The sequence below is a fragment of the Hyla sarda genome, chromosome 10 (assembly GCF_029499605.1).
Source record: "Hyla sarda isolate aHylSar1 chromosome 10, aHylSar1.hap1, whole genome shotgun sequence".
NCBI lineage: Eukaryota > Metazoa > Chordata > Amphibia > Anura > Hylidae > Hyla > Hyla sarda.
In genome coordinates, this window is record NC_079198.1 from 21,335,978 (window position 1) to 21,359,134 (window position 23,157).

The 23,157-nt window shown below is 41.7% G+C and overlaps 1 protein-coding gene across 4 annotated transcripts in view; it reads left to right on the forward strand.

Moving 5' to 3' along the window:
- The window catches only part of CLEC11A (C-type lectin domain containing 11A), a 54,223-nt gene extending 31,980 nt beyond the window's left edge, over positions 1-22,243 (forward strand). For all 4 annotated transcript variants that reach the window (XM_056544149.1, XM_056544147.1, XM_056544148.1 and 1 more), the window contains exons 4-5: positions 2,560-2,751; positions 21,443-22,243. In XM_056544149.1, coding sequence (XP_056400124.1) covers positions 2,560-2,751; positions 21,443-21,837 — 587 coding nt within the window. In that variant the 3' untranslated portion in view covers positions 21,838-22,243. The remainder of the gene's footprint in view (positions 1-2,559; positions 2,752-21,442) is intronic.
- The last annotated feature ends 914 nt before the right edge of the window (positions 22,244-23,157 follow it).

Sequence of the window (23,157 nt, forward strand, 5' to 3'; positions counted from 1 at the left end):
TGCAGTGTACTGTACAGTAGAAGCAATCAAAGCTGCCCTATAAATGTTCTTTTGGAGGATTAACAAAGTGTGAACAAATGTTTTCAAAAAAATAAAAAAGGAAACAACAACAATATTAATTTAACACCAGTTTTCTCATTTTACAAATAAAAAAAGTCTAAATTGCAAAAGAAAAAAAATAAACAAAATTTGGGAACAGCATGAACCAAAAACAACACCCAATGCCAGAATTAATAATATTTGATCACATCACATCTCAAAAAACAAAAGGAAGAAATGGTGATAAAAATGTAACCAATTAAAACTATAGATCATGGTACAAAAAAAAACTAGCTCTGTTAAAAAAAAGAAAAGTTATATGGGTCAAAATGTAGTGATTTAAAATAACAAAAAATATAAATTGGGTATCACCGTAATCATACTGACCAGTAGAATAAAGATAACATGTCAGTTTTACAGAATTGTAGCAATGTGAGTTTTTGTTTTTTTCAATTTTACCTCACACATAATTTTATTAGGTTTAAAGCTTACCTGTCAATAGCAAAAACTTTTTGTATAATGTAGATAATACCATTATATGTATATTTGTAATATACATTGGCAATAGGTAAAAAAAATGTGCATATTTTTGGGTGAAATAATGCTGTCCCTGCAGCTATTGCCTGTGTGTCTCTGTGAGGAGACCAAATACTGGAAGTGAGGGCGGGACAAGCAGGGCTCTGTGCCGGCTCCTGGCTTGTCAACCATCTTCATGTGTGAGCCAAGAGCATGTCACAGAGCCTCAGTGCACAGAACCCTGCTTGTCCTCAGTGTACAGAGCCCTGCTTGTCCTCAGTGCACAGAGCCCTTCTTGTCCTCAGTGTACAGAGCCCTGCTTGTCCTCAGTGTACAGAGCCCTGCTTGCCCTCAGTGCACAGAATCCTTCTTGTCCTCAGTGCACAGAGCCATGCTTGTCCTCAGTGTACAGAGCCCTGCTTGTCCTCAGTGCACAGAGCCCTGCTTGTCCTCAGTGCACAGAGCCCTTCTTGTCCTCAGTGTACAGAGCCCTGCTTGTCCTCAGTGTACAGAGCCCTGCTTGTCCTTAGTGTACAGAGCCCTGCTTGTCCTTAGTGTACAGAGCCCTGCTTGTCCTCAGTGTACAGAGCCCTGCTTGTCCTCAGTGTACAGAGCCCTGCTTGTCCTCAGTGTTCAGAGCCCTTCTTGTCCTCAGTGTTCAGAGCCCTTCTTGTCCTCAGTGCACAGAGCCCTTCTTGTCCTCAGTGTACAGAGCCCTGCTTGTCCTCAGTGTACAGAGCCCTGCTTGCCCTCAGTGTACAGAGCCCTTCTTGTCCTCAGTGTACAGAGCCCTGCTTGTCCTCAGTGTACAGAGCCCTGCTTGTCCTCAGTGTACAGAGCCCTGCTTGTCCTCAGTGTACAGAGCCCTGCTTGTCCTCAGTGTACAGAGCCCTGCTTGTCTTCAGTGTACAGAGCCCTGCTTGTCCTCAGTGTACAGAGCCCTTCTTGTCCTCAGTGTACAGAGCCCTGCTTGTCCTCAGTGTACAGAGCCCTGCTTGTCCTCAGTGCACAGAGCCCTGCTTGTCCTCAGTGTACAGAGCCCTTCTTGTCCTCAGTGCACAGAGCCCTGCTTGTCCTCAGTGTACAGAGCCCTTCTTGTCCTCAGTGTACACAGCCCTTCTTGTCCCAACAACACTTCCTGTATTTGCTCTACTCACAGACAAAGACAATAGCTGCAGAAACAAAAATATACACATTTTTTTAACCAATGTATGTTACAAATATACAAATAATGTTATTTTCTACATTATATAAAAAGTTTTGTTAATGACAGGTACACTTTAGCATTCATGGTAAAACAAAGTGTTTTATTGTAAAGTACAATCAAGCCCTCAAATGGCTCTTTGGAAAAATATTTTTTTTATGACTCCTAAAGGCAAGGAAATAAAAACAAAAATGCAAAATGGCAATTGTTCTTGAGGGCTTAAAGTGTACCTGTCATATCATAGAAAAAAAAATGCTTCTTTATATGACTCACTAGATCATGCAGATTCTTAACATGTCTTTTTTATGTGTCTAGCTTCTGTGTTTGGCTCGCAAATCTTTCTGTTCTGCACTTATTCTGACATTCACTGCTCAGGAAGGGGTGTACGAGGCAAGCACTGAGCCCGCCATCACTCACCATGCAGTCACTTCCTCCCTCCCTGAGTCTGCTGTGCTGAGCTGGACCTCTTCATCCAATCACTGCAGGCTGCTCTGTAGCCTCATCCTCTGTGTTTTCATGCTGCAGTCTGACAGGACAGGAGTGAGCACAGAGGAGTGCTAGTCCCGACCTCACTTCCTGAACTTTGTCCCAGCCTGGACTTTGCTTCAGCTGGGACAAAGATGATGCTGCAGCCAGACAGGATTATGTCCTGGATGGTATGGGGATCTGGCCTTACATAAAGCTATTAAAGACACTTTAATTCTAGTAATAAAACATTTGTTTTACACTTGTTGAATCCATATGACACAGATAGCACCCAATATCTTTACGGTTAAATACCAATGTCCCTTTCCCCACAGTGTCCCGGCTAAGCGCCATAGAATCTTCCATCCATCGCCTCAATGTCCAGTTCTACGGCCTAGACGTCAAAATGTCCCAAATGTCTCAAAGTGTCTCCACGATGAGGAATAAGCTCGGCGAAGCAGAGGACACTATCTCTACAGTGTCTGAGATGAATGCAAGAACTCAAAGACAGATTGGACAGATTGAAGGTAGGATTGCCAAGTGGGAACATGTGTCAGGCTGTTGTTTTTCAAGTTAATGTCTTACTTTAATTACAATATTCTATACTTTCCTGAAGGATAATCTGTTTGTTTTTTTTTTGGTCTTATTAGGCAGAAACACCAAAAATCAAGTGAGAGCAACCATGTTTCTAAGGCTAGGTTCACACTACAGAATTCCCTAGTGTAATTCTGCTTGGAAATTCCAAAGCAACAGACTCCTATTGCTGTCAATGGGATTCCGCTATACAGTGCAGACTACGGAATTTCCATTCCACCACCAAAAGGATAATTTTTTTGGCGGAATCCAAGCAGAGTACAGTGCCGTTTTTGGGTGACGGCAATGTCCGCGTAGTCTGCAGTATGAACCCTGCCTAAGAGATACAAGCACTGTTTCCTATACTGAGACTATAGCCTTGTTGGTGGTCTTTTATTGGGGGTAATTTATTACATCAAAGGGTACTTGGTTTAAAGGGATACTCCCCTGGATAAATATTTTTCAAATCAACTGGTGCCAGAAAGTTAAACAGTTTTTTAAATTACGTCTATTTAAAAATCTTAACCCTTCCAGTACTTATCAGCTGCTGTATGCTCCACAGGAAGTTCTTTTCTTTTAATTTCTTTTCTGTCTGAAAACAATGCTCTCTACTGACACCTCTGTCCATTTGAGGAACTGTCCGGAGCAGGAGAGGTTTGCTATTTGGATTTGCTGCTAATCTGGACAGTTCCTGAGACAGACAAACGTGTCAGCAGAGAGCACTGTGATCAGACAGAAAGGAAATTCAAAAAGAAAAGAACTTCCTGTGGAGCATATAGCAGCTGATATGTACTGGAAGGGTTAAGATTTTTTAAATAGAAGTCATTTACAAATCTGTTTAACTTTCTGGCACCAGTTGATTAACAAAAAAAAAATGTTTTTCCACAGGACTACCCCTTTAAGGAGAAGCTACTGATCAAAACATCTAGCTCATTAAAATGTTACAAAACCACCATCAACTGTCTAGTCACATACTACCTTGTAATAACCTCCATAAGTCCACATCATGAGGTTCCTCTGCAGATATAACTCAAAGACATAAGGCCTGCATAATTCAGCACCATCCAGAGGGGTTGTTTGAAGCACGAGCATTACTGCGTGGTGAAGGTCTCAGCAGCTCTTCTTTCAACGTATTTAGGAAGAATGCACCATCTATTGGGCAACACAAAGAAATTACAAGGGATCTAAGACTGTATCAATTATATAATAATAATAATAATAAATAAAAATAATAACCCCAAAAATTAAGTCCTTTCAATACACATGCAGAAAACAGAAAACCTTAAAGCAGTGGTCTCAAACTGTGGCCACAGTTTGAGACCACTGCCTTAAAGGGTAATCCCATCTAATAATAGGATAACATATTTGTAATGTCCATTTTCTGTGTTTTTGTAATTTTCTGTTTTGGGGTCTGTTCAGGCACTAGGTTTGTGTCTAAACAGTTTTCTCTGCTATTCTCCCTGGCTAGGGATGAGTTAATGCTCTTAGCCTATGGCAGCTCGGGTGGGGTTATGTAAAGCGGAGCTCTGCTGGAACTGGCTGCTGGTGATTAGTGCTTTACTCTGACCATGATTGGTATATTATGCACCTTGTATTTGTCTGTCTTAGTCTTTATCTGAGTTTTAACCATGGTTATAATTCCGGTTTATGATATAGATTTTAGCACGCTTGGTTTTAGTACATTTGTCGGGTTTTAGAATTTGTGCATGTTCGTTCTGCATTTAGCGTGTTATATATCTTAGTATGTTCACACGGATGCGTTTTGTCAGTTCTGTTTTGAACTGGTTAGTATCTGCTATTCCTAGGATAGAATTCCTAAGCTTGAGGAGGATTATGACATAGTGGGTATAACAGAGACTTGGTTGGACGATAGCTGTGACTGGGCGGTCAACATACAGGATTATAGTCTATTCAGGAAGGTTCGGACAAAACAGAAAGGGGGAGGAGTTTGTCTTTATGTAAAGTCCAGTCTGAAGGCCGCACTGCGGGAGGATATACGGGAGGGAAACAATAATGTGGAGTCATTGTGGGTAGAATTATATGGAGATAAAAAAAAATTCTGATAGGGGTTTGCTATAAGCCACCAAACATAATGGAAGAGGCCGAAGATCAATTACTGAGGCAAATAAATAAGGCAGCAAATCAGAATGAGCTGATAATAATGGGGGATTTTAACTATCCTGATATATACTGGGATACTGAGACCTGTGAATCTCATAAAGGAAACAGGTTTCTGTCCCAAATGGTGCAGGGCCCGACCAGAGGGGGCACCCTACTAGACTTAATATTGACCAACAGACCTGACAGAGTAATTAATGTGCAAGTAGAAGGACATCTAGGAAATGGTGATCATAATATAATACATTATAACTTGTTCTTCAATAAGGGAACCTCGTGAGGGGCCAAAAAATCAATGAACTTTAGGAAGGCAAAGTTTGATCAACTCAGAGAAGCAAACAATATAAATTGGAATAATGTCCTCAAAAACAAGAGTACTGACACTAAATGGGAGACTTTTAAAAATATCTTAAATTCTCACTGTAAGAGGTATATACCTTATGTGAATAAAATGGTCAGGAATAGAAGAAAACCAATGTGGGTGAATAAAAAGTAATAGCTTGGTGGGAGAGAGATCAATCTGCAACTAATGCAACAGCTGTAGGCACCCTGATTGAAAACCACAGGTCTTTTGAATGGATGCAGATAATTTATGCTACAATGGGTGGGGTGACTGATCTGTGGGAGGGAGGAAAGCTAGCCACAGTGTTATGGTTTTCTCACAACATAGCCATTTAGCCCCAAGACAAGCGCAGATCCTTCCTAAGCATGTCCATTACTCTCTGCCAGGTATGTACTAAAATCACCTTATGGTGGATAACCCCTTTAACTATATAAATAGCAAAAAGGTTTAAAATGAAAGTGTTGGTGCTTTAAAAAATGATGAGGAAGAAATTATAGACGGGGATCAGGAAAAAGCAAATATATTAAACAAATTCTTCTCCACTGATTTCCCCCGAGGAAAATGAAATGCCAGATAAAATACAGAGAGATAAGGTAAACTCCCCAGTACAGGTCACCTGTCTAACCCAGGAAGAAGTACAGTGCCGCCTACAAAAAATCAAAATAGACAAATCACCAGGTCCAGATGGCATTCACCCCCGTGTAATGAAAAAGACAGACCCCTATTTTTAATACTCAGGGACTCTATAGTTACAGGGACTGTTCCCCAGGACTGGCGCATAGCAAATGTGATGCCAATATTTAAAAAGGGGTCAAAAGGTGACCACAGGAATTATAGGCCTGTTAGTTTAACCTCCGTTGTATGTAAATTGTTTGAGGGTTTCCTAAGTGATGCTATTTTGGAGTATATTGATAAAAATAAATGTATGACCCCATATCAGCATGGATTTATGAGGGATGGGTCCTGTCAAACTTACCTGATCAGCTTTTATGAGGAGGTGAGCTCCAGACTGGACCAGGGGGAATCGATGAATGTCAAATATCTTGATTTTTCCAAAGCATTTGATACGATGCCACATAAAAGGTTGGTGCATAAAATGAGAGGGATTGGGCTGGGGGAGAATGTGTGTAAGTGGATAAGTAACTGGCTCAGTGATAGGAAACAGAGGGTGGTTATTAATAGTACTTATTCTGATTGGGTGACTGTTACTAGTGGGGTACCACACGGGTCAGTCTTGGGTCCTGTTCTATTTAACCCCTTGGGGACAGAGCCCATTATGACCCTAAGGACGGGAGCATTTTTTGCAAATCTGAGCACTGTCACTTTAAGCATTAATAACTCTGGGATGCTTTTACTTATAAATTTGATTCCGAGATTTTTTTTCGTGACATATAGTTTACTTTATGGTAGTAGTTAATTTTTGTCGATACTTGCATCATTTCTTGGTGAAAAATTCCAAAATTTGATGAAAAATTTGAAAATGTAGCATTTTTCTAACTTTGAAGCTCTCTGCTTGTAAGGAAAATAGACATTCCAAATAAATTATATATTGATTCACAAATAAAATATGTCTACTTTATATTTGCATCATAAAGTTGACATATTTTTACTTTTGGAAGACATCAGAGGGCTTCAAAGTTCAGCAGCAATTTTCCAATTTTTCACAAAATTTTCAAAATCAGAATTTTTCAGGGACCAGTTCAGGTTTGAAGTGGATTTGAAGGGTCTTCCTATTAGAAATACCCCACAAATGACCCAATTATAAAAACTGCACCCCTCAAAGTATCCAAAATGACATTCAGTAAGTTTGTTAACCCTTTAGGTGTTTCACAGGAATAGCAGCAATGTGAAGGAGAAAATTCAAAATCTTCATCTTTTACACTCGCATGTTCTTGTAGACCCAGTTTTTCAATTTTTACAAGTGGTAATAGGAGAAAAAGCCCAAAAAATTTGTAACCCAATTTCTCTCTAGTAAGGAAATACCTCATATGTGTATGTCAAGTGTTCGGCGGGCGCAGTAGAGGGCTCAGAAGGGAAGGAACAACAATGGGATTTTGGAGAGTGAATTTTGCTGAAATGGTTTTTGGGGGGCATGTCATATTTAGGAAGCCCCTATGGTGCCAGAACAGCAGAAAACCCCACATGGCATACCATTTTGGAAACTACACCCCTCAAGGCATGTAACAAGGGGTCCAGTGAGCCTTAACACCATGCAGGTGTTTGACGACTTTTCGTTAAATTCGGATGTGTAAATGAAAAAAAAAATTTCACTTAAGTGCAGTTTCTTCCCAAAATGTAAAATTTTTACAAAGGGTTATGGGAGAGAATGCCCCCCAAAATGTGTAACCCCATCTCTTCTGAGTATGGAAATACCCCATGTTAGGACGTAAAATGCTCTGCGGGCGAAATACAATGCTCAGAAGAGGAGGAGCGCCATTGAGCTTTTGGAAAGAGAATTCGTTTGGAATGGTAGTCAGGGGCCATGTGCGTTTACAAAGCCCCCTGTGGTGCCAGAACAGTGGACCCCCCCCCCACATGTGACCCCATTTTGGAAACTACACCCCTCACAGAATTTAATAAGTGGTGCAGTGAGTATTTACACTCCACTGGCATTTGACAGATCTTTAGAACAGTTGACTGTGCAAATGAAAAATTTAATTTTTCATTTTCACGGACCACTGTTCCAAAAATCTGTCAGACACCTCTGGGGCATAAATGCTCACTGTACCCTTTATTACATTACACGAGGGGTGTAGTTTCCAAAATGGGGTCACATGTGGCGGCCCCCCCAATTGTCCATTGTTCTGGCGCTATGGAGGCTTTGTAAACTCATGTGGACTTCAATTCTGGACACATTTTCTCTTCAAAATCCCAATGGCGCTCCTTCTCTTCTGAGCATTGTAGTTCGCCCGCCGAGCACTTTACATCCACATATGGGGTATGTTCTTACTCAGAGGAAATGGGGTTACAAATTTTGGGGGGCTTTTTTCCTATTTTACCTTGTGAAAATGAAAAATTTAGGGTAACACCAGCATTTTAGTGAAAACATTTTTTTTTTTCATTTTCCCATCCAAATTTAATGAAAATTCGTCAAACACCTGTGGGGTGTTCAGGCTCACTATACCCCTTGTTACGTTCCGTGGGGGGTGTAGTTCCCAAAATGGGGTCACATGTGGGTATTTATGTTTTTGCGTTTATGTCAGAACCACTGTAAAATCAGCCACCCCTGTGCAAATCACCAATTTAGGCCTCAAATGTACATGGTGCGCTCTCACTCCTGAGCCTTTTTGTGCGTCCGCAGAGCATTTTACGCCCACATATGGGGTATTTCCGTACTCAGGAGAAATTGCATTACTAATTTTGGGGGGCTGTTTTTCCTTTTACTGCTTGTGAAAATAAAAAGTATGGGGCAACACCAGCATGTTAGTGTAAACATTTTTTTTTTTTTTTTTACACTCACAGGCTGGTGTAACCCCCAACTTTTCCTTTTCATAAGGGGTAATAGGAGAAAAATCCCCCCCCCCAGCAGTGAGACTGTAGAATTCTCCTGCCAGAGGAGGTGGTCATGGTGAACTCTGTAAAATAGTTCAAAAGGGGTCTGGATGCATTTCTGGAGAGTATAACATTACAGGTTATGGATAATAGATTTATATGGACAGAAGGTTGATCCAGGGATTTATTCTGATGCCATATTTGGAGTCGGGAATAAATTTTTACCTCGAGTATGAGGGTTTTTTGCCTTCCTTTGGATCAGCTCAATAGGGACTCATTGGGGATGTGGGTTGAACTTGATGGACTCTGGTCTTTTTTCAACCTTGTGAACTATGTTACTAGTGCTATCTGTCTCTATAGGAGTTAGCCTTGTCCTGTTCCCGTATTTACTTGTATTTAGTATTTCTGTTTCCTTCTAGGCCAGTATCCTGATCACTCAGTGGAGAGTGCCTGCTGGTTAGGAGTCTCTTGGCTTTGGTATTGATGTCCCTCCAAGTTTGAAGTGGGGTGTATTGTGTGTTCTTTATTCTGTGTCCATTGTGAACTGTGTTCTATATTTCCTGACCCGTTTAGTGTTATGACATTCAGTTCATCTGTTCTTCCCCTGCATCTCCTGGTTTTGTCTGTTGTATACTTATCCCCATATCTAGTCTTGTTCATACTTTCATATATGCTGTTAATCTTGATTCTGGGTTCTCAACTGTATGTTAGAATGCTATATCCTGCCCTGTTAGTATTTATATCCTGCCTGGTTTATCTGTTTGTTGGTAAGTGTATTCCTGTTTAGTTCCTGACTTGTCCCCGACATGTACTGTTCCATTTATTTTGTTGACCTTGATGCCATTACACTTTAGAACAGGAAGGGACCGGCGCCCAGTTGTCAATCCATCATTTAGGGTGGATGGGCAACTGGGCAGAGAGAGTGTTTCTAGGAACAGCTTAGGGCTCACTTCTCCCTGCCCAACCCTCCGGTCATGACAATATTGTTCGGACATACCGTCACTTTATGATCATGGAGGTCCCAAAGGTTGGATCTTGAGAATGGAGGGGCTGATAAGGGCCCCAGAAGTCAAACCCCCAATAATCATAAAGTGTTGACATTACCCTAGTTAAAGGTGTACTCCATTACTACTAAAACTTCTCCAGAACGGGACCTCAGCTCTTCCTGTGCATGGAGCGGCACACGCCCCATGGGAGTGCAAGAGATTCACAAGCCACTGTGCCAACTCGCAGTTTCATGCACAGGGAGGGCTGGAGGTCGGATCCCCCCTCACGATCAAACATTTATCCCCTATGCTGCAGAAAGGTCATACGTTTTTAAAGTAGTGGAGCACCTCTTTAAGCTATCACTTTGTTACTCCATAAGCAAGAAAAAAAACATTAAAAGGAGGAAGAGACAATTTTTAAAAATCTAGATTATACACGTACAGGATCTGCTGCATTTTTTGCTGCATAATTTTAAATACACATTCTGGCATGTTTGCCTCCTATAGAAGTCTATGGCAGAAAAAACACAAACATTTCATGAAAAGCCCCCCAGCTAACATCTGGGCGCAGAATTTTGGCCCAAAAAATGCCATGGATCGGGTTGACTGACTGTATAATCCCGCCATTCACCTGATCACTCCCATTATTAAAATTAAGTTCACGCCCATCTGACTGATTCCCTGAATTTATCAATCTATAAACCTTCATATGTCAAGAACTGTAAAATTTGTGATCAGGGCACCCTAAGCAGTTTAAAGTCACTGTACAGAGGTGTGCATGTTTAATGAAGGGGATGTGGCCTCACAGACAGGAGATCATACCCCATTCATTAAATATGCAAGCCCCCATACAGTCACTGCACAGAACTCAGCCCATATCAAAATAAATTCCCGCACATCTGACAGATTTACTGTATAAGCCAGAGGGGACTCCAAAGCCCTATAACTCAGCAACAGGGGGTCGATCATCATGCTGTAAACAGGTATGTGATTGACCACAGGTCTCCTTTACTGACGATAAAATAAAAATTTGGGGGGGGGTTTGGCCAGAGGTCCTTTTTAAAGGGGTTGTCTGGTAGAAAGGGTTTATTTCTGAAAACATGCCCAGGCTGCCAAAAGAAAAACACAAAAAAAAAAAAACTATACTTACCTCTCACTCGGTCCCCCGTAGCCTCCAATATCATTGCTCCCGATCTCCTTCATGCTCCACTTCCTGGTGCTGAGGGTCAATGAGGGCCATTTAGCCAATCACTAGCTCAGGTGGGACACCGCTATGGCCAATGATTGGCACAAGGAAGTGATGTTCTCCGGCCGCTGTGGTCTGTGCAAGACATTGCCGCTTAGGCAATCACTGACTGCAGCGTTGTCCCGTCTTAGCCACGGTTTGGTTGAGGGGCAATGTGACATCTTGACCCCCAGCATCAGGAAGGGGAGCACAGTGAAGACCGGGAGCAGTGATACTGGAGGCTATAGGAACCAAATGAGAGGTAAGTATGTTTTTTTTTGGGCAGCCTGGGCATGTATGTAGAAAACCCTTTTTTGCCAGACAACCCCTTTAAAGGGTCATACCAAGACTATAACATCATCTATCCACAGGGGGTCATTAGGGTCACTTGTACCCCAAGTGGACGGAGTGACAATGCGCTTACATAGACCTGCCCAAAACAGGCAACAACAGCAGTCAGTTACCTTCAGCAGTCCTAGTAAGTGAATGGACTGGTGGTCAAGCATGCACACTGCTGTTTCATTCACTTGCTATCTACTCAAGTTGTAATGTTGGGATAGCCTTTAAAGGGGTACTCCGCTGCTCAGCGTTTGGATCAAACTTTTCCGAACGCTGGAGCCGGCGCCAGGAGCTCTTGACATCATAGCCCTGCCCCCTCATGATGTTATGGCCCGCCCCCTCAATGCAAGCCTATTGGAGGGGGCGTGACGCCATAGGCCAACTCCCTCATGACGTCACGCCCCGTCCCCTCAATGCAAGTCTATGGGAGGGGGCGTGACGGCTGTCACGCCCCCTCCCATAGACTTGCATTGAGGGGGCGGACCATAACATCATGAGGGGGCAGGGCTATGATGTCAAGAGCTCCTGGCGCCGGCTCCAGCGTTCGGAACAGTTTGTTCCAAATGCTGAGCAGCGGAGTACTCCTTTAATCTATAGTATATACAGTCTCAATAATTCATATACTGTATTATCAAACAATAATTCTATAACTTTTAAACAATGCATTACAAAAAATGCTGCCCTGCTTTGTGTATTTACTGCTACAACCTATCCCCATAGTGCAAACACAACTATGTAGTAATATGTAATGTAAGCACAACCTCGTTCTGTCCTATTACATGCATGGCTACCAAGTAGAGATATTCCCCTTTAAAAACGGAAGAGACACTCTGCTTCACCTGAATTCCTGCTGAGAAAACACTCTTCCAACCTCGCGCTCAGCTGGAAGCCATCTTCTGCAGAAGTTCACCGCGCCAGCATTTGCTTTTCTGACGTGATCCTGCAGGGCGATTGACTCTACGATGGTACAAAGCTTTAGGCTGTCACTATAAAGATTTAGGACATACTGGTGGATTACTGGGCTCTACCCCAAACTTAGCCCCCCTCCCTTCCCAATAGTGCTGTGCCCCTCCAGGGGACATATTCAAAAACCTGTGTAATTTAGGTTACAATAATATTAATCATCTTCTTTTCTCGCCTCACATTTTCAAAGCACTTGTGTTGCTATGAAAATACAGTATTTCACATGGTGACTCCACCCCTCACATTATATATACAGTATTTCACATGGTGACTCCACCCCTCACATTATATATACAGTATTTCACATGGTGAGTCCACCCCTCACATTATATCTACAGTATATCCCATAAGTGACTCCACCCCTCACATTATATATACAGTATCTCCCATAAGAGAGTCCACCCCTCACATTATATATACAGTATCTCCCATAAGAGAGTCCACCCCTCACATTATATATACAGTATATCCCATAAGTGAGTCCACCCCTCACATTATATCTACAGTATATCCCATAAGTGACTCCACCCCTCACATTATATATACAGTATCTCCCATAAGTGAGTCCACCCCTCACATTATATATACAGTATATTCCATAAGTGAGTCCACCCCTCACATTATATACACAGTATGTCCCATAAGTGACTCCACCCCTCACATTATATATACAGTATATCCCATAAGTGACTCCACTCCTCACATTATATATACAGTATATCCCATAAGTGAGTCCACCCCTCACATTATATATACAGTATCTCCCATAAGTGAGTCCACCCCTCACATTATATATACAGTATATTCCATAAGTGAGTCCACCCCTCACATTATATATACAGTATCTCCCATAAGTGACTCCACCCCTCACATTATATACAGTATATCTCATAAGTGAGTCCACCCCTCACATTATATATACAGTATCTCCCATAAGTGAGTCCTCCCCTCACATTATATATACAGTATATCCCATAAGTGAGTCCACCCCTCACATTATATATACAGTATCTCCTATAAGTGAGTCCACCCCTCACATTATATATACAGTATATCCCATAAGTGAGTCCACCCCTCACATTATATATACAGTATCTCCCATAAGTGACTCCACCCCTCACATTATATATACAATATCTCCTATAAGTGAGTCCACCCCTCACATTATATATACAGTATATCCCATAAGTGAGTCCACCCCTCACATTATATATACAGTATATCCCATAAGTGAGTCCACCCCTCACATTATATATACAGTATATTCCATAAGTGAGTCCACCCCTCACATTATATATACAGTATCTCCCATAAGTGACTCCACCCCTCACATTATATACAGTATATCTCATAAGTGAGTCCACCCCTCACATTATATACACAGTATATCCCATAAGTGACTCCACTCCTCACATTATATATACAGTATCTCCCATAAGTGAGTCCACCCCTCACATTATATATACAGTATCTCCCATAAGTGACTCCACCCCTCACATTATATACAGTATGTCCCATAAGTGACTCCACCCCTCACATTATATATACAGTATCTCCCATAAGTGAGTCCTCCCCTCACATTATATATACAGTATATCCCATAAGTGAGTCCACCCCTCACATTATATATACAGTATATCCCATAAGTGAGTCCACCCCTCACATTATATATACAGTATATCCCATAAGTGACTCCACCCCTCACATTATATATACAGTATCTCCCATAAGTGAGTCCACCCCTCACATTATATATACAGTATCTCCCATAAGTGAGTCCACCCCTCACATTATATACAGTATATCCCATAAGTGAGTCCACCCCTCACATTATATATACAGTATCTCCCATAAGTGAGTCCACCCCTCACATTATATATACAGTATATCCCATAAGTGACTCCACCCCTCACATTATATATACAATATCTCCTATAAGTGAGTCCACCCCTCACATTATATATACAGTATATCCCATAAGTGAGTCCACCCCTCACATTATATATACAGTATCTCCCATAAGTGAGTCCACCCCTCATATTATATACAGTATATCCCATAAGTGAGTCCACCCCTCACATTATATATACAGTATCTCCCATAAGTGAGTCCACCCCTCACATTATATATACAGTATCTCCCATAAGTGAGTCCACCCCTCACATTATATACAGTATATACCATAAGTGAGTCCACCCCTCACATTATATATACAGTATATACCATAAGTGACTCCACCCCTCACATTATATATACAGTATTTCCCATAAGTGACTCCACCCCTCACATTATATATACAGTATCTCCCATAAGTGAGTCCACCCCTCACATTATATATACAGTATGTCCCATAAGTGAGTCCACCCCTCACATTATATATACAGTATATCCCATAAGTGACTCCACCCCTCACATTATATATACAGTATATCCCATAAGTGACTCCACCCCTCACATTATATATACAGTATATCCCATAAGTGAGTCCACCCCTCACATTATATATACAGTATCTCCCATAAGTGAGTCCACCCCTCACATTATATACAGTATATCCCATAAGTGAGTCCACCCCTCACATTATATATACAGTATATCCCATAAGTGACTCCACCCCTCACATTATATATACAGTATCTCCCATAAGTGAGTCCACCCCTCACATTATATACAGTATATCTCATAAGTGAGTCCACCCCTCACATTATATACACAGTATATCCCATAAGTGACTCCACTCCTCACATTATATCTACAGTATCTCCCATAAGTGAGTCCACCCCTCACATTATATATACAGTATCTCCCATAAGTGACTCCACCCCTCACATTATATACAGTATGTCCCATAAGTGACTCCACCCCTCACATTATATATACAGTATCTCCCATAAGTGAGTCCTCCCCTCACATTATATATACAGTATATCCCATAAGTGAGTCCACCCCTCACATTATATATACAGTATATCCCATAAGTGACTGCACCCCTCACATTATATATACAATATCTCCTATAAGTGAGTCCACCCCTCATATTATATACAGTATATCCCATAAGTGAGTCCACCCCTCACATTATATATACAGTATCTCCCATAAGTGAGTCCACCCCTCACATTATATATACAGTATATCCCATAAGTGACTGCACCCCTCACATTATATATACAATATCTCCTATAAGTGAGTCCACCCCTCATATTATATACAGTATATCCCATAAGTGAGTCCACCCCTCACATTATATATACAGTATCTCCCATAAGTGAGTCCACCCCTCACATTATATACAGTATCTCCCATAAGTGAGTCCACCCCTCACATTATATACAGTATATACCATAAGTGAGTCCACCCCTCACATTATATATACAGTATATACCATAAGTGACTCCACCCCTCACATTATATATACAGTATCTCCCATAAGTGACTCCACCCCTCACATTATATATACAGTATATCCCATAAGTGACTCCACCCCTCACATTATATACAGTATCTCCCATAAGTGAGTCCACCCCTCACATTATATATACAGTATGTCCCATAAGTGACTCCACCCCTCACATAATATACACAGTATCTCCCATAAGTGAGTCCACCCCTCACATTATATATACAGTATATCCCATAAGTGACTCCACCCCTCACATTATATATACAGTATATCCCATAAGTGAGTCCACCCCTCACATTATATATACAGTATCTCCCATAAGTGAGTCCACCCCTCACATTATATACAGTATATCCCATAAGTGAGTCCACCCCTCACATTATATATACAGTATATCCCATAAGTGACTCCACCCCTCACATTATATATACAGTATCTCCCATAAGTGAGTCCACCCCTCACATTATATACAGTATATCCCATAAGTGGGTCCACCCCTCACATTATATATACAGTATATCCCATAAGTGACTCCACCCCTCACATTATATATACAGTATCTCCCATAAGTGAGTCCACCCCTCACATTATATACAGTATATCCCATAAGTGAGTCCACCCCTCACATTATATATATAGTATCTCCCATAAGTGAGTCCACCCCTCACATTATATATACAGTATCTCCCATAAGTGAGTCCACCCCTCACATTATATACAGTATATACCATAAGTGAGTCCACCCCTCACATTATATATACAGTATCTCCCATAAGTGACTCCACCCCTCACATTATATATACAGTATATCCCATAAGTGACTCCACCCCTCACATTATATATACAGTATCTCCCATAAGTGACTCCACCCCTCACATTATATATACAGTATCTCCCATAAGTGACTCCACCCCTCACATTATATATACAGTATCTCCCATAAGTGACTCCACCCCTCACATTATATATACAGTATCTCCCATACGTGAGTCCACCCCTCACATTATATATACAGTATCTCCCATAAGTGACTCCACCCCTCACATTATATATACAGTATATCCCATAAGTGAGTCCACCCCTCACATTATATATACAGTATATCCCATAAGTGACGCCACCCCTCACATTATATATATACAGTATATCCCATAAGTGAGTCCACCCCTCACATTATATATACAGTATATCCCATAAGTGAGTCCACCCCTCACATTATATATACAGTATATCCCATAAGTGACTCCACCCCTCACATTATATATATACAGTATATCCCATAAGTGACTCCACCCCTCACATTATATATACAGTATATCCCATAAGTCAGTCCACCCCTCACATTATATATACAGTATATCCCATAAGTGACTCCACCCCTCACATTATATATACAGTATCTCCCATAAGTGAGTCCACCCATCACATTATATACAGTATCTCCCATAAGTGAGTCCATCCCTCACATTATATACAGTATCTCCCATAAGTGACTCCACCCCTCACATTATATATACAGTATCTCACATAAGTGAGTCCACCCCTCACATTATATATACAGTATCTCCCATAAGTGAGTCCACCCCTCACATTATATATACAGTATATCCCATAAGTGACTCCACCCCTCACATTATATATACAGTATCTCCCATAAGTGAGTCCACCCCTCACATTATATACAGTATCTCCCATAAGTGAGTCCACCCCTCACATTATATATACAGTATATCCCATAAGTGAGTCCACCCCTCACATTATATATACAGTATATCCCATAAGTGAGTCCACCCCTCACATTATATATACAGTATATCCCATAAGTGAGTCCACCCCTCACATTATATATACAGTATATCCCATAAGTGAGTCCACCCCTCACATTATATACAGTATATCCCATAAGTGAGTCCACTCCTCACATTATATATACAGTATATCCCATAAGTGAGTCCACCCCTCACATTATATATACAGTATATCCCATAAGTGAGTCCACCCCTCACATTATATACAGTATATCCCATAAGTGAGTCCACTCCTCACATTATATATACAGTATGTCCCATAAGTGAGTCCACTCCTCACATTATATATACAGTATCTCCCATAAGTGAGTCCACTCCTCACATTATATATACAGTATGTCCCATAAGTGAGTCCACCCCTCACATTATATATACAGTATATCCCATAAGTGACTCCACCCCTCACATTATATATATACAGTATATCCCATAAGTGACTCCACCCCTCACATTATATATACAGTATATCCCATAAGTCAGTCCACCCCTCACATTATATATACAGTATATCCCATAAGTGACTCCACCCCTCACATTATATATACAGTATCTCCCATAAGTGAGTCCACCCATCACATTATATACAGTATCTCCCATAAGTGAGTCCATCCCTCACATTATATACAGTATATCCCATAAGTGACTCCACCCCTCACATTATATAGACAGTATCTCACATAAGTGAGTCCACCCCTCACATTATATATACAGTATCTCCCATAAGTGAGTCCACCCCTCACATTATATATACAGTATATCCCATAAGTGACTCCACCCCTCAAATTATATATACAGTATCTCCCATAAGTGAGTCCACCCCTCACATTATATATACAGTATCTCCCATAAGTGAGTCCACCCCTCACATTATATATACAGTATATCCCATAAGTGAGTCCACCCCTCACATTATATATACAGTATATCCCATAAGTGAGTCCACCCCTCACATTATATATACAGTATATCCCATAAGTGAGTCCACCCCTCACATTATATACAGTATATCCCATAAGTGAGTCCACTCCTCACATTATATATACAGTATGTCCCATAAGTGAGTCCACTCCTCACATTATATATACAGTATCTCCCATAAGTGAGTCCACTCCTCACATTATATATACAGTATGTCCCATAAGTGACTCCACCCCTCACATTATATATACAGTATCTCCCATAAGTGAGTCCACCCCTCACATTATATATACAGTATCTCCCATAAGTGACTCCACCCCTCACATAATATACACAGTATCTCCCATAAGTGAGTCCACCCCTCACATTATATATACAGTATCTCCCATAAGTGACTCCACCCCTCACATTATATATACAGTATCTCCCATAAGTGACTCCACCCCTCACATAATATACACAGTATCTCCCATAAGTGAGTCCACCCCTCACATTATATATACAGTATATCCCATAAGTGAGTCCACCCCTCACATTATATATACAGTATCTCCCATAAGTGACTCCACCCCTCACATTATATATACAGTATATCCCATAAGTGAGTCCACCCCTCACATTATATATACAGTATATCCCATAAGTGAGTCCACTCCTCACATTATATATACAGTATCTCCCATAAGTGAGTCCACTCCTCACATTATATATACAGTATGTCCCATAAGTGACTCCACCCCTCACATTATATATACAGTATCTCCCATAAGTGAGTCCACTCCTCACATTATATATACAGTATGTCCCATAAGTGAGTCCACCCCTCACATTATATATACAGTATATCCCATAACTGAGTCCACCCCTCACAGTATATATACAGTATATCCCATAAGTGACTCCACCCCTCACATTATATATACAGTATCTCCCATAAGTGAGTCCACCCCTCACATTATATATACAGTATCTCCCATAAGTGACTCCACCCCTCACATAATATACACAGTATCTCCCATAAGTGAGTCCACCCCTCACATTATATATACAGTATCTCCCATAAGTGACTCCACCCCTCACATTATATATACAGTATCTCCCATAAGTGACTCCACCCCTCACATAATATACACAGTATCTCCCATAAGTGAGTCCACCCCTCACATTATAAATACAGTATATCCCATAAGTGAGTCCACCCCTCACATTATATATACAGTATCTCCCATAAGTGACTCCACCCCTCACATTATATATACAGCATATCCCATAAGTGAGTCCACCCCTCACATTATATATACAGTATATCCCATAAGTGACTCCACCCCTCACATTATATATACAGTATATCCCATAAGTGATTCCACCCCTCACATTATATATACAGTATCTCCCATAAGTGACTCCACCCCTCACATTATATACAGTATCTCCTATAAGTGAGTCCACCCCTCACATTATATATACAGTATATCCCATAAGTGAGTCCACCCCTCACATTATATATACAGTATCTCCCATAAGTGAGTCCACCCCTCACATTATATATACAGTATATCCCATAAGTGACTCCACCCCTCACATTATATATACAGTATATCCCATAAGTGAGTCCACCCCTCACATTATATATACAGTATATCCCATAAGTGACTCCACCCCTCACATTATATATACAGTATATCCCATAAGTGAGTCCACCCATCACATTATATACAGTATCTCCCATAAGTGACTCCACCCCTCACATTATATATACAGTATATCCCATAAGTGAGTCCACCCCTCACATTATATATACAGTATCTCCCATAAGTGAGTCCACCCCTCACATTATATATACAGTATATCCCATAAGTGACTCCACCCCTCACATTATATATACAGTATCTCCCATAAATGACTCCACCCCTCACATAATATACACAGTATCTCCCATAAGTGACTCCACCCCTCACATTTTTACAGACACTATATTATGAACTCCACTAACTTTACAGCCCCTGTAGCACAGTCAAATAAAAAAAATTCCTGGAATACCCCTTTAATAATTATGTGTTGAGTTATATTTAGGGGACACAACATTAAACCCTGTTATACAGGTTGTGCTCTCACTAATTTACATTGTAGCAGAGGATCATCTATTCAGTGTTGTCACATGAAAAGATAGAAGAAAATATTTACAAAAATGTCAAAGGTGGACTCACTTATGTGGGATACTGTGTATACATACACACATACATATATATATATATATATAATTTTTTTATGTAAAAAAATAAATAAATATATATATATATATATATATATATATATATATATATATATGCGCGCACACACATACATAAAACTAGAAAACCCCTTTCTGGCCAGTTTCACACAAATTTTATCCAGACACATAGGAGGAGATTTATCAAAACCTGTCCAGAGGAAAAGATGCCCAGTTTCCCATAGCAACCAATCAGATCGCTTCTTTCATTTTTAACAAGACCTCTGCAAAATGAAAGCAGTGATCTGATTGGTTGCTATGGGCAACTGTGCAACTTTTCCTTTGCACAGGTTTTGATAAATCTCCCCCATAGAGATCAAAGCCTGTGCAGAGGAAAAATTGCTGAGTTGCCAATAGCAACCAATAAGATCGCTTCTTTCATTTTTCAATGGCCTTTTCAAAAATGAAAGAAGCGAGCTGATTGGTTGCTATGGGCAACTTAGCAACTTTTCCTCTCCCCCATAGTTTCTATATTATAGCTGCGAGTCTTGGCCCAACCACGTGTCTGATGACCCCCATTGACAGCTGTCAATTCAGGTTATCAGAAATGCGCTCGGGCCTGGACACAAAAACACGTACATGTTACCGTCATGTAAAACCAGCCTAAGATACTAGTGGTGTAAAGAGAACATTTTGGATGTATCAGGAGGGACATTTCACCTACGGTAAATTGTACTTGACGAGTAGAACATCTATTGACACGCTCAGTCAATAAACCTACCCTGATCTATTACAGAAAGCTAATGCACTCAATAACGTTGATATTCTCTATTCTCTCTAGGTTGCTTGAAGGGTAAAAGATACTACAGAAAGTGCTATCTCATTTTCCAGCACTTTGAAAACTACGCTACGGCACAACAACTTTGCCACAGCCGAGGGGGAAATCTGGCGATGCCAATAGACCAGAATGAATATGCCGTTCTGGCTCAGTACGCTCATGACGCTTTCTTTCCCTTTAACTGGCCCATCTGGATTGGGATCAACGATCGGCGCTCGGAGGGGATGTACACGTTCGAGAACGGGCATCGCGTCTCCTACTTCAACTGGTACAAGGATCACTTGGTGACACAGCCCAATGGCGGCATTCTGGAGAACTGTGTGTCCATCTCATCAGATGACGGAAAATGGTGGGACAATGACTGCACGAGGAGAATGTACTACATCTGCGAGTACTGAGTGGGAGGGCAAGGGTCAATAGACCACCACGGTGCTGCTTGTAGTAGGGATCGACCGATATCGTTTTTTTAGGGCCGATACCGATAATCGGTGCAGGTTAGGGCCGATAGCCGATAACTTATACCGATATTCCGGTATAAGTTATCGGCTATTTAACCCCTGCGACACCGCTGCAGATCATTGATTTAAAGCGGGCGCTTTAAATCAATGATCTGCAGTGGCTTTTGCGGGGCCATAGGCCGCCGCCGCCACCACCCGCTTCTCTCCCCTAACTGCCAGGGTGCTCCGGGCCATCCATCCATCGTTCCTGTAGTGTCCAGGGGCGTTCCGGGTGGTCCGGTCCGGGCTGTCCTTCTCCGGCGGGCCTCTTCTCCACTCCGGGCAGGCTCCGGCCTAGTACGCTGCATAGACGTCGCTGCGCAGTGACGCCCGTGCGCAGCGACACACCTGACGTCACGGCGTAGCGGCGTCTATGCAGCGTACTAGGCCGGAGCCTGCCCGGAGTGGAGAAGAAGACCGTGAGAGAAGAAGGACAGCCCGGACCGGACCACCCTCCACCCGGAACGCACTACATGAAGGATGGCCTGGACCACCCCCATTACGGGTAAGTTTAATTTTTTTATTCACTCGGAGGGTGGGGGAGGGGCCCGACCAGTATAGCGGTATGGGAAAAAATCCATACCGGTATACCGCCTAGCATCACGGTGAGGGGTGCGACGCGGTGCGGTGGGTCGGAGGTGCGGAGCGGCGGGTCGAGGGGGTGGCGTTCGCAGTGCGGTGGGGGCGGTGCGGGGGGCGGTGCATTATCGGCTTATCGGCAAGATAATTGCCGATACCGATAATGCCCAAAATCGTGATTATCGGCCGATAATATCGGCCATACCGATAATCGGTCGATCCCTAGCTTGTATTATCTATGTCCCGCGTTGTGTAGTTCCTAACACAGGTGTTCATATCAATCCTAAAAAGAGTATTTCCCACTCTGAGGGGGAGATTTATCAAAACCTGTCCAGAGGAAAAAATTGCCCAGTTGCCCATAGCAACCAAAGAGATTACTTCTTTAATTTTTGACAAGGCCTCTGCAAAATGAAAGTAGCCATCTGATTGGTTGCTATGGGCAACTGGGCAACTTTTCCTCTGGACAGGTTTGGATAAATTACCCCCTAAGGCGGTTTCAAAACTACAGCTCCCATCATGCTCTGACAGCCGAAGGCTGTCAGAGCATGATGGGAGTTGTAGTTTTGCAGCCACTTTAGTGCCTCAGGGTTGGGAACACTGGCTTCTAATATACGACTCCTTCAGATGGTACAGATGGTTATA